General features: G+C 55.0%; 1 protein-coding gene across 1 annotated transcript in view; it reads right to left on the bottom strand.

Moving 5' to 3' along the window:
- The window catches only part of HMCN2 (hemicentin 2), a 115,526-nt gene that overhangs the window by 62,903 nt on the left and 39,295 nt on the right, over window positions 1-13,328 (bottom strand). Inside the window, exons 23-29 of the mRNA XM_032797657.2 lie at window positions 10,493-10,620; window positions 7,506-7,778; window positions 6,727-6,810; window positions 3,397-3,588; window positions 2,171-2,301; window positions 1,854-2,001; window positions 560-686 (exon numbers count right to left, since the gene is read on the bottom strand). Coding sequence (XP_032653548.1) covers window positions 560-686; window positions 1,854-2,001; window positions 2,171-2,301; window positions 3,397-3,588; window positions 6,727-6,810; window positions 7,506-7,778; window positions 10,493-10,620 — 1,083 coding nt within the window. The remainder of the gene's footprint in view (window positions 1-559; window positions 687-1,853; window positions 2,002-2,170; window positions 2,302-3,396; window positions 3,589-6,726; window positions 6,811-7,505; window positions 7,779-10,492; window positions 10,621-13,328) is intronic.

The following is a 13,328-nucleotide window of genomic DNA, read 5'->3' as shown; positions in this document are numbered from 1 at the left end:
AGGCTCTGTGGATGAGATCAACTCTAGAGCACGGCAGCTCCCAGGGCAGAGCTCTCGCACCTTGAAGCTGCATCATCACCGTGTGCTGCAGTGTCATGTAGCGACGCCACGGCAGAGCTATTCCCTGGTGGGAGAGCCAGCCTGGCCTGCAGGATGGCACACAGCTTGCACGGATCCCAGCGTGTGTGCTCTGACGGGCCTGTGAGCTGGAGGAACCCTCCCCGGGGAGGAGAGGCAAGAGCCCTGTCCTTGGCCTCCGTGCTGAGACTGCCAAGGAGGGTCTCAGCGACAGACGTTTTGAGGAAATGGCATTAGAAGTAGATGGAGAGGGCACTGGGTTTCCGAAAGCACTTTCTCTGCTCCTGGGGCCCATTCTCTACCTGCATGTAGTGCGGGGTCCCTGGCGCCGGCCCCGGCTTACTCCCGACTCAGTGCCTCACTCCCACCTCGCAACTCCTGTTAAACCCAAGCTTTCTGCAGCCTCCAGCCATGAGCTGGCCGCATTCCCAGGCACCAGGGAACCCCAGCTGGTGACTTGCAACAGCCGCTGCACACTTACAGTCCATCCTTCATCCACTCCACCTGGGGAGGCGGCACGCCCGTGGTCCGACACGGCAGCTCCACCTCAGAGCCCGCCAGCACCGACACCTCGAGGGGCGACCCCAAGCCAGACACCATGGGTGGGACTAGGGGAGGAAAGGAAGGAGGAGATCCTGAGAGAGCCAAAGTGACAATGGCCAAGGATACGGGCGGTGAGGGGAAGACCGGAGGGCAGGGAGGGGTTATTTGATTATTGCTCTGTAAGGGGATTAACAGCTTTATTACAGTTTATAAGGTGCATTCAAGATGCATGTCGGTTTCACCATCCTCTTCCCATTTGCCTTCCACATGCAGTCCTGAGAGAAGAAGGAGAACAACCATGCCCTGACGTCCTGCGGGGGCAGGGGTGGGGTTAGCAAAATAAAAGCAGGTGACAGTGGAAAACTGCCGCACTTCCTTACTGCAGAGCAGCCACTCCCAGGCTTCTCAGGAGGCGGAGGCTCAGCAGAGCTTCTCCCCTTAAACTTCTTATTCATTCAACACCTTCTTTCACTGAGAAAGTCAATCAGGAAGTATCATTTACTCCTTCTCATAACCCAAGAACTAGGGGCCACTGTATGAAATCAATAGGCAGCAGGTTTAAAACAAATAAAAGGAAGTACTTCTTCACACAATGCACAATCAACCTGTGGAACTCCTTGCCAGGGGATGTTGTGAGGGCCAACACTATAATAGGGTTCAAAAAAGAACTAGATAAATTCATGGATGATCAGTCCATCAATGGCTATTAGCCAGGATGGGCAGGGATGGTGTCTCTAGCCTCTGTTTGCCAGAAGCTGGGAATGAGCGACAGGGGATGGATCACTTGATGGTTACCTATTTTGTTCATTCCCCCTGGGGCACCTGGCACTGGCCACTGTTGGAAGACAGGACACTGGGCTAGAAGGACCTTTGGTCTGATCCAGTCTGGCTGTTCTTATGTTCTTATGAACACTACGCACCTGGCCAAACTCAGACCTGTAAGAAGGTGCAACTCTCAGGAAGTCAATGGAGTTGCACTTGCTTACTCCAAGCTCTGAATTTGGCCCCATGGATTCAACCCGTGGCCTGCACCCCTGTTGGCTTTGGGGAGGTGGAGAATTAGCAGCTGCTAAGGAAGTTAAGCCCTTCCCCAGAGGGACTGTCAGCAGACTGGCTGGTTAGCCCTGGTGGGAGGGCTGGGACACTGCGATTAGTGGCTCTCCCATCAGTCCCAAAGCATGACCAGGAATACTTTTGCCTTAGACAGAAGGAGGCTAAGACCTGTGACTCACCTAGAACAAGGACATGGAAGTGTCTTTGCACCTCACCAACCCTGTTCACAGCTTTGCAGGTGTAGGACCCCGTGTCCTCCTTCCGCACCTTGTAGACCCTGATGGACTGGGCTCCACTGAGGAAACGGAGGCTGCCACTCTCCCGGAGCTGTGGGGAAATAGCTAGAATTAGGACAAGGTGGGAAGCACCTTACCCACTGCCCCCCAGGTCCAGATCAGAGCCCTTGACTTCTGCTGCCATTCTCCAATCAAGGGTTGGGACAGCAGCATCCTCTGACGCCAAAGGTGTCCACTAGCTCTCTTCTGCTGCAACTTACCAACTGCCCATCCTTGTACCAGGTGACTGTAGGGGCTGGGATGCCAAAAACATCACAATCCAGAGTCAGGGGCTGGCCCGCGAGGATGGAGACATTCCTCCTTGGGCCGTCACCTCTCAGCTCAGGGGGTGCTGTGAAAGGAGAGGAACAGCCATGTCGGGAGAGAAATGCAGAGCTGACTCACCTGCTTACTGCATGCCTTTCAGATGAACACACACCAAGCAAACCTGGACATATCTGGTCACTCAACGGCTGTACGGGCAGAAACCAGGCATGCACAGCCCAACCTGTCCATCAGCCCAGGGGCACACCTGCCTCTCCAGTACGGTGGGAGAGGGCTGCTCACACATTCCTTGTATGTCCGGGAATGGACTTTCCCGGTGGCGAATGACAGATCTGTGCCCATGAGAAAGCTGCCTGCAGCCAGCTAGCAAAGAGGGCGAAGTGACCTTGGCTGGAACACGAGGGCATCCAAAGAGCCTGGGAAACTGGCTAAAAGTTCCTTGTCACATTTTGGCAACCGGACAGGACAGAGGGGACTGGGGGTGGGGAGAGATGCTTTGCTGACCCACATCCCATCCTGCTGAGCTGAGCATGCCCAGAAAGCAGGTTGTGGGGGGTGCTCCGTGGCTGAGCAGCCTCTGGAGTCCAGTGTGGTGAGAACCTGTAGGAGTCACTGAGACATTCCCAGTTAGGAGACTGGTTTGTTTCTGTATCTCCCAGCTCTGGAGCCTGGCCCGCGTCCTCCCTTCTCACCTGCAGGAGCAGGAGGAGCTCTCCACAAGCCCCTTTTAGCCCCAGCACTGTGGGCTCACAGCTGAGGCTTTAAAGTGAACCCAAAGCTTCCCAATTCATTTGTCCTTGACACCCCTTTGCCTCTCCTCCCACCCCCACACATGGCACGGGGTGGGAGGCAAGAGGCCTTCTCTAGGGAATTGACCCCAACGTTCCCTAGGATGCCAAGAGATCATAAAAATCAGGACTTTCCCCCAGAATCCCTCCCCACATACAGCTCCACCAGCTCAGCTCCAGACAGCCGACCAAAGTCCAGGCTCTGCTCCCAGGTTCAGTCACAGCTCCCACAGGGGAGATTGCCCTTGCTGGCAACAGACAGCACAGGCCAGGACTGGGTATGGAGCCCAGTCTGCTGCACCCGAGTACCAGACAAGCCCCCTCCCCAACCTCCCAGCACTGGGATCAGCTCCATCCACACAACCCCCTCTTACCGTAAACCACAAGCTTGGTTCTCCTCTGCACAGAGCCCGCCTCGTTGGTCGCCAGGCACGTGTACTCTCCGCTGTCGCTGGGCAGCACAGAGCCAATCACCAAAGAACCCTCATCCAGCACCGAGGAGCCCGGTAAGCTGCCCAGGAGCTTGGCAGAGTTCTTTAGCCAGAGGACGGCTGGCTTCGGCATGCCTGCGGATCAGCCAGACAGCTGCAGCTCTCTCTAGGCAAGAGCATCTCGCGCAGACACCTCATTTCATCCCCACTCCTTGATGCCCCCGTCGCAACCCCATGCCCCAATATTCAGGGAAGTAGAAGCTGCAGGGTGGGTACCACCTGTTAGAGGAATAGGTGCTGCCTGCAAAATCTAGATTTCAATACACACGCCTAAAACATAGGGTGATGCTCAGATCAAGGGGTCTGGTCGGAGTCCTATCTCGGGCGGCAGCTAGCTCCTGGATGGGGCTACCCTGCTCAAGGCCAGTTCCTGAGTGCCTGTATAGTGGCCCCTTTCAGCACTGCCTTTGGTGGCCAGCCCACCCCACACGTTAAATGCGTTGCACACTGCGAAGTTGCTCCCAGCGCCCTGTCGGAACGGTAGTCTCAAATCAGTGTTGGTGTGCAAGATGCTGATAGCCACACAGAGGCGCTCCAGGTACAGCTTTACTTCCCGGCTCCGTCCCTCCCCTGCAGTGCCAGGCTCAGCTAAGAGGAAATTAACAGCACCAAGCTCCCCTGGGAAAAGTCAGCCAGGGGCTACATCCCATCACTCCCACCCCACCCAGAGTGCATTGACTGACATGCCGCCCCTAGGGTGGTCCCTGGCCATACAAAGATGACTGTACTGGGCTGATTGAGGCCAGAGGCACCGTTATCACCCAGATACAAGGGGCACCCGCCCCTCGACTTACAAGGGATGTTGCACAATCTTACTGCATGGACCACATCTTCCTAGCAAGAGTGATTCGTGGCATCTCCCCTCCCATGCAGCATGGTACCGTCCCCACCAATGCAGAGCTACCCAACAGGCACCGAGCTGACTCCTTTCCAGCTGCTCCTACAGGATGTTCTGGGCAAGGAAGAGCCCAGACTCCTATAGACAGGGCTGGTGCTACCATTAAGACAAACTAAGCGGTTGCCTAGGATGCCAAGATTTGAGGGCGCCAAAAAGCAGTGCTCCCCATTTTTTTTTTTACAGCAGTTCCTCCCCGAGCGTGCGGTCACTGCTCCACTTCTCCGGCCTCCCAGGCTTGCAGCGCCAATCAACTGTTTGGCGCCACAAGCCTGGGAAGAGAATTAGAGCAGGGGCAGCGTGCTCAAGGAGGACGCGGAGCAGAGGTGAGCTGGGGTTGAGAGGTGCTGCATGGCTTCCTGGGCCGGGCGGGTGGGGAGCTGCCACGGGGAGGAGATGCCTCAGGGCTAGGGTGGAGCTGCTACAGGGCTCCCCACCCCAACTCACCTCTGCTCCACGTCCTCCCCGAGCACACCGCCCCCACTCTAATTTTCCTGCCTCCCAGGCTTGCGGTGCCAAACAGCTGATTGGCGCCGCAAGGCTGGGAGGGGAAGAGAATTAGAACGGGGGCGGCGTGCTCGGGGAGGACACAGAGCAGAGGTGAGCTGGGGTGGGGAGGTGCTGCACGGCTCCCCGGGGGGGGTGAGTTGCCATGGGGTGGGGGGGCACCTCAGGGCAGAGGGGGGATGGAGAGCTGCCGCACGGCTGGGCGGAGGTGGGGGCGCAAGGTGGAAGTTTTGCCTAGGGCGCAAAATTTCCTTGCACCAGCCCTGCCTATAGAAGCCACTGGAGACGAGGGAAAGGAGCCGGTACCATGTGACCTGCCAGCACTCCACCAACCACCATCACGTGTGCCACGGACACCAGGCAGGGTGCGCCTGTTGTACCGCAATGTCTGCTCCTTCCTGCTCTCTGATTGGCTACTATAAATCCTGTCTGCACTGACTGGCGACTTCTCGGCCATCTCCAGCTAAGGCTGCCCGGTGGGTGAGTTAGGGGCAGCGCCAGGCCTGGTGTGAAAGTCTGGATTCCCAGCTCACTCCTGAGCCAGCAAAAGGAGAGATGGAAGACAAAGAGCAAGGATGGAAGGAGTAAAAGAAAGAAAAGCCAGGGCAATTTCTGCCCGTCTTCCTATCTGAGACAAACACCCACTGGTCTGCATCCAAGACACTGCGCATCCCAGAAGATAAGGGCACCGCCCCCTCCGCTCCCACTCCAGACATCAGGAAGCTGGAGCTATTGTAGGAGTTCTCATCTGAGATCTCAGGCCCAACGAGACCCCGAACGGCTGCAGGTTATTCCTGCTTTCCAGGGAGCGGGTGGAGAAAACCGGGTCAGGGCAGATCTGGAAGGAGGTAGCTGGGGAGAAGGCAGGGTAGGATGGGGGTGTGGTGAGAATAAACCCGCTCCTTGTGTTTCTCTGGGTACTCCCGGCTGTGGAACTGACTCAGCTCTATTGGTCTGCGGCAGCTCCAACTCTGAGCTCAGGGAATAGAGTTGAGAACCAGGCCAACTGTGCCACGAAGAACCCACATGAACTTCAGCGCAAGCCATTCTGGAGACTTGCCATCCCCTGGCATGTTCTCATACTGAGTCAGGCCCCACCTCTCTAAGCGTGGGGAGGGGCATTTTCCACGGACAGCCAGCACCAGGGAGGGCCCTGAGCAACCAGGAGCTGATTCACTGACTAAGGGAGTTAGACTCCTTGGAACATCTGAGGTCAGAGGCTGCGTAGGCTGGCGGGTAGAGGGCACAGGAGCGGCACTCCAGAGAGCTGGGCTCTATTCCCAGCTCTGCCACTGACCTGCTGGGTGAACATGAGCAACTTGCTTCCGTCTGTAAATGGGGATCACAATACCTCCCCTTCTTTGAGCTCAGAAAAGCCACCTGACCATCTGCAGTGACCAGAGAGCGGGCCCTGGGCCTGTGGCCCTGGTGGGGATTGCTGCGAATGACTAAGGGGCTGCACCTTGGAGAACATGGCTGCACCCCAAATATGGACCTGGTGACCCTCAGTTCAGAATGGAAGTCCCTCCCAGCCCCCGTTAACATCACACACATACCGGCCAGGGAACTGAAACACAAGAAAAGGGCTGTGGGTAGAGAATTGCACTGTGGGTAAATATTACATTTTTCTCATAAGGAAACTGAGGCACTGTGAGGGGAGGTGATTTGTCCAAAGCTTCCCAGGAACTCAATAGCAGAGTCAGGAATTAGAACCCAAGTCTCTTGACTCCTAGGCCAGCGCTCTAACCACTAGTCCATGATGCCTCACTGATGCTAGAACCCACCCCTAGCTCAAGGAGCTGGTCTCTTACCTTTGGCGGGGCAGGGCAGGGTGATGTTCTCATGGAGCACTCGTTCTAGCAGGACATCTGCACTGTCATCCAGGTAGGGCGGCTCTGCAAGGGACAGAAGTTGCACCGATAGTTTATTTGGTCCCATTTGTGACTCTCTGGCCTAATTCCCTAGGGGAGAGTTTGGCCCCCGATGTCTTGCCCCCTCTGGACACTTGTCTCAGGGAAAGAGGAGCACAGGTATGAACTAATGGATGTTAGTCACGCTGGAACGTGCTAGAGCAGGAACCAGGATCAAGGCAGGATCCTTGGGGCACCAGGTTCTGGAGGGTCTCCAAGGACACCCCCACCCTCCTGGGCTGAGACAGGCGCTCTGCTCACTCTGTCACAGAAGAGGGTACAGCACAAAGACCTGCCGCTGGCACGTGGCAGCATCGGACCTTCCACCCACGTGCCAAGGAAGAGGAAGGGAATCTTGCAGTTTGGAAGGACCCAGACCTCATTTAACCTTAATCTCACTTAACTCTCCTTCCTGGCCAGGCCCTGCACCTTTAACTCCAAGCTGCAGCTTGCTCCTGAGTAACTTCCTGGCCAGTGCGTGCTGTCAGTCCTGCTCTGTGCCCGATCCAGAGAACACGAGTCTGTTCCTGTTACAACCCCAGCTACAGAGCCTGACTCCACAGCTCAAGCCATAGCAACTCCTTCCCTTAACTGTGGAGGTCCCTCGTTCATGGCACCCATCACCTAGCAGCACCTAGGGAGCCCCGTGAAAGAGAAAGAGCCCGGGATTCAGCACTCACCCAGCACCTCCACCACAAACTCAATGGTGTCTTCTCCAGCGCTGCTGGCTGCAGTGCACCGGTACCGCCCCGAATCGGAGACCCGCACGTCCAGGATGTTGATCGTCCCATCAGGCCCCTCCAGGAAATCCTGGTCGCCCACCCTCAGCGGGCTGCTGTCCTTGGACCATCTGAGCTTGGGGACTGGATCGCCATGAGCCACGCACGGTAGGTCCAGTGTGTGACCCACTAGCACCTTCAGAACCTTGGGGCCCGGCTGAACTCGAGGAGGCACTGAAATAAAAAGAGCGTAAAGGAAGGACAGCGCCAAGCTGGGAGGCGGCGTAAATGGCTCTTGGAATCTCCTCTGAGCCAAAGAGCTCAGACTCAGGGGGCGTTAGTGTCACTAGCCCCATTGTACAGAGGGTGAAACTGAGACAGGGAGAGGTAAATTGACATGCCCAAGGTGTCTTGGGAATTCAGTGGCAGAGCCAGGGATAGAACCTGGGAGTCCCGAGCCCTTGTTCTCTGCTCTGACCATCACTACAGGAGGAGTCATCACAGCCCAGTGTCCGCTTCGTGGCAGCCCTAGCTATGTATTTTTTTGCCCCATACGGGTTCAGAGTTGACATTCTGGGCAAAATTAGCTCCCCTTTGAGCAAAGTTTTTGCCATGAAGACAGAGCGTCATTCCAGACTGGGGACATGTACTGGAGCGGGGAAAGAGAATGTGGATTTGCTCTCACACACTGACAAAGTCATCTACTGCGCTGAAACAGAGAGGGCAGGGCTTCCCTGCCTAAATCGTTGGGTCTAATGGCCCCCAAGGACGTTACTCGATGAAAAGTGGGGCCCTGGCCAGGTGGGCCATTATGGCTGGCTTTACAGGCAACGGATGAGATCAGCACATAGGCATGGACGTGGACTCAAGCGGACTCACCACTTTCTGAGAGACACCAGCCAACAGTTATTCCAGGGGTAAAGTAGGTTTACTAGTGAGAAGGAGAACCAGCCGACCAGGGCTCTAGCTTCGCTGTGGGACTTTGGGCAAGAGCTGTTAACTGTTGCATGCCTCAGTTTCCCCCTTTGTAAAATGTGAGGTTTCCAGGGACCCACTTCACAATGGGATTGCAGAGCTCCATCTGTCCATGCTCACAAAGCTCTTGGAGATGGTGGGAAATTATTCCTAGAACCCACTCAGAGCAGTGCAGCCTCCTGCACTAGATCCCTGGAGCCCAGCAGCCACAGACCATGTCTATCGTATTTGCCCATCAGAACCACCCCTCCTTTACAAACAGCTACGCCATCGTCTCGGCCCGGTCCATGCCGCTGCAGCACTGTGGATCACATGTCCCTAGTCAAGACGTGCTGCTGTTTGGCTGAACATGCAGAGTGTTTATACACATTCATAAACTATTCAGCCTTGAGCTATTTTTAAAGCAGTCAGTAACACAGGGCACCTCGCCTGCATTAAACCCGGCTCTAACCAGCCCCTCACTGTAATGGATGAACAGTCCATAGAAACCCATCTCAGAGCTCTGCCTCCTCTGCATGAAGCACCTTGGACTGTTCTCCCAGCACAAGCGGGCAAGGGGACCCTCCATCCAACTACAGGAGGGCTTCACACCTTCTCAGGGCACATGGTGTCTGGCAGAGCAGGAGAGCTATCCATTCAGCCCCATATAGGTGAGGTAGGCACCATTTGGGGGAGCCCAGTTTATGGACTCTGATCGGGCCAAGGGAAGAGAAAGAGATCTGATGACCACGTTGAAATGAACACATACATCCAGCCAGGACAGTGCTGGAACAGCAGATGTCGGCTCCTTAATGACTTTAGAGGCTCCTGCATTTCTAACTCAGTAATACAGTCATCCCTTTAGGTTAAATGCCTGCAGTTTTCTGGGCCAGCAGCAGGATAATTGTGTTAGCAGCTGTCTGCATACAGGGTCCCGTCCGAGCCTCACGTAGCCGTGCCGGGTATAAAGTTCAATACCAGGCTGGTCTGGTCGGGAGTCTACATCCCGTCTGCTGGCTCGAGGCTGTACTGACACACAGTAGTGATCTGGGCAGTGATCCAGTGCTAAGCACAACATAAGGAAAGGCGGCTGCTGGTCTCAATGGGTGTTGGCTCTGGCCCCGGGTGGGTTGCCCTCTTAGGATACTAGGGTCTGTTTACACTGGGAAATTAGTTAGCCATGTCCTGGAACCTCTCTGAACATGTGACCTTATGATCAATTTCAAGTGCCAAAGCTGGGGCAGGCAGTGTGGCTGGGACACGCCCCGTGCTGCTGCCAGTGGACCTCACATCTGGACACGGGCTTTCAGCAACCCACGCCCGGCCCGCTCTTGCAGGCCCTGAAGCGTTGCCACCCAAACCTTCCCAGGAACCAGGCCATTTCCCAGCTCAGCCTTTTCCAACCAAGAGTCCCAGAGACCAGGGATGCTATTCTTTAAGCAGAGGGGACCTGGATACAGGCCTGTGTGTTCAGTGTGAGCAGTGCTGTGGTCACAGAATACCCAGATGGGAAAGACCCAACAGCAAACACACCAAGACTAATGCAGAGGATCCAGCCTGGGCATAACAGTGATGCTTCCTGGGATGTGAACTAGATAGCAAGAGTAGCTGCCCTAGGAGGTTCCCCAGACCCCAAATCACTGGCCCAGCATAAATCGAGTCCCCTCCTTTCACCCCAGAACATTGCTGCCCGTTCCCCTTAATGCCCAAATGCTATGGTGCTGGGCACCACACCAACTCCCTTGTAAGCTGGGAGATGAAATGCACAGATCCAAGCGCTGCCTGTAGTGGAACACCATCATCCTGCAAAGGGCTCCTGGTCCTTGCTGGGCATTTTGAGACCCTAGAGCACAGCAGGACGTGACCCTGCTGTTCCAATGCAACCCCCCCACACCCACACACACCCTCACATACACACTTAATGACCTCAGCCCTCCACTGGCAGCTTATCCGCCCCAGGGACATGGCAGACAGAGCTCTGCAGGAACAGGTACCTTGGACTTCCAGGAGGTAGCTCAGTGAGGAGTTCCCAGCTGGGTTCACTGCCGTGCAGGTATAAAGGCCGTTGTCAGTCACCCTGGGCTCAGCCAATTGGAGGGAGCCTGAAGGGAGGATGCTGTACCTAGATCAGAAGAGAACAGACCAACCAGGGTGATACCCTAAAGGAAAACCTTCGAGAGCTGAGAGAACAGCACATGGCTCCTTCTCTGCCTGGGTCTCCTTACAGCTCTCTTAGCAGCCAGATGTTGTACCTCAACGGGAGATGCCCGTATAATGACAGGGAATAGAGTGCATGTGTCAGTTGTCCGGGAGAAACAGAAGAGCCCTCCCCACGCCAAAGACAGCCCACCTCCAGAGGCCATATATACCCCCCAGCCTGGGACCAACCCCAAATCACCACCCTCCACCTAACCTTGCCCTCCAAACGTGGCTCTTCCTACGGCATCCCTGCAGGATCCTCCTCTGCTGCACCCCTCGCTCCTTCTGCCCCAGAGTCACATTCTACCCCAGTGATATCCGGATCAGAGCCTGCCATCATCACTCCTCTGCAGTTACCCTGAATCCTTATGCAGGGGACACAAAAGAGGAGCATAGGCCAAGTCCTTGAACCTCCCACAGACAGACAGACACCACAGTCCAGATACACAATGCACCAAATGACCAAAGACTGGGGAACATTCTCCGGGGATGAGATGCTTCCATGCATGGCTCAGCATGTGGAAGGCCCTTTGCTGAGCTCCTCCAGATGAAGGAGGAGAGCTCAAGCCGAGATGGAAGAAGGAGACAGTGTCACAAAGAGCTGCCGGTGGCTGGGAGGTCATTCCTGAGGGTGGCTGAGCTGCCCCCGGAGATCGGCTACTGCAGCTGGAGCTGACCACAGGCTCCCCTCCAGCTGCGACCCTGCCTTTGTCGGGGATCCTGCAGACGTGACATCACCGCAGCCCACGTCCGCAGACTCCCTGCTGTGTGCTCCCGTCCATCAAACCAACGAGCGATGAGAGGCGGCTGTTCCCAGGCAGCAAGCAGAGCCAAGGGGAAAGGGTCACGGGGGGTGCGGGTGGGGGACTAGAAGCAGTCAAAGGAACTTAGACAAGAATGAAGAGGGGAAAAGCTCCACTGGGAGATGTTAAATCAAGGTTCCTTCCGCGCAGCAATGGTGGCTGTTTAGGTGGGGGATAAAGATCAAGGTAACAAACGATAAGGCAGGGCGTCACGTTCCCTATTATTAACCCCAGGACCATGGACCAATGTTTCAACATTTAAGGAGCCCTCAGCCAGCAAGGATGCGAGGACAGTTTTAACAGAGGTTCCTACTTCTGAGGGTTAAACATGATTTGCTTGGTCAGTTTGAACCTAGGAAAGTGACTCACGCTGGACAGCAAGTTCCAATCTCTCTCTAGACAGGCTCTTCCCCACACTGGTGGTAAAAAATCTTGGCTCCTGGTGTGACCCGAGTCAGCTCCATTGACTTCACTGAAGGATGAATTTGACCCTCCGACGTTAACCCGCGTTAACAGAAATTGCCACTAAACCCACATCCTGCCACAGATAAAAGTTATTACTGGGCCTCGAATGGCTGCTCTCCCTACACATCTGCTGCACTTAATTCCAGGTTTTGCAAAGCACTCTGCACATGAGAAAAATGATGCAAAGCCCAATTGCTGCATGGCGTTGTTGTGCACTGTTAAACAGATGCCACTTTCCACCCCAGAGGCAGCTGCATTTCAATGTCAGCTGACACAGTGTGTAAGCTCTTGCACCAAATTCATCCCAGACATTGCTCCATTGAAGTAAATGGAAATACAGTAGGGATGAATTTAGTACATTAAATATTAACTTAATGGGAAAAAAAACAATGGAAGGTGAAAAACAATAAACTATAAGCGTTTGCTATGGAGCAGTGAAAAGAAAAGCAATTTACCTCCTACTTCCAGTATGTTACCACGGTCAGGCCAAAGTGCTGTAAGTCATCGCCAATATAACTCCAAGGAATTCTTTCCTGGGAAGATCACTTCCCAAGAATCAAGATATTACCCAGCGTTTTGAGCCGGGGAGAGGTGAAAGAGAGAGATGGGAGGTCCGCCCACGCACTCATGCAGGACTCAGTATGAAATGTGTGTGGTGGTGGCAGTCCTCCAGATACCTGACCACCAGGGAAACTTTTCAGTGGGAGTGGTATGTGACTATTCCAGCCCCGGAATAACCAGTCAAGCTGGCAGCTCCCAAGACCACAGGCTGGCGAGAGGAGAGTTTGGTAGGAAGTTTCCTCACTGAAGTCCCCATCACTGGATTTTTTTCTCATATGCAGATTCTCTTGCTCTGACACTAACCCACAATTCAGCATCCCCTCCCACGCACACAGACATCACTCCTACCCCTGGAGAAAGGCACCGGCCTACGCAAAGATTCCCCAACACAAATGCAATGATAAATGTCCGCTGATAAAAGGAATCAGCTGCATGTCTGTAGCAATGGGCCCAAGTTATGATGTTCGGAGTCAGGACTTTGGTTTGGCCCACGAACGTGGGATTGTGATCCAGGTCAGACACTGGAGAAGTTGGGGGGTGCAGGGGAGGGTTTGGAATGCAACGGTTTGGTCCAGGACCAACTGCTAGTTTACCATAGGGGACCAAACAGCTATACCACTCACTGAAGACAGCCACTGGACAGAGTCAGGAGAGGAAGGATGGTCCAGTGGTTAGGGCACTAGGGTTCAAATCCTTGTTCTGCTAGATCCCCTGGGTGACCTCAGGCAAGGCACTTCCCCTCTCTGGGCCTCGGTTTCCCATCTCCCCAATGGGGATAGTAGCACAGGAGTGCCGAGAGGAT

This window comes from Chelonoidis abingdonii, chromosome 24 (genome assembly GCF_003597395.2).
Source record: "Chelonoidis abingdonii isolate Lonesome George chromosome 24, CheloAbing_2.0, whole genome shotgun sequence".
NCBI classification, from domain to species: Eukaryota; Metazoa; Chordata; order Testudines; family Testudinidae; genus Chelonoidis; species Chelonoidis abingdonii.
This window is presented reverse-complemented; position numbering and strand designations above follow the sequence as displayed.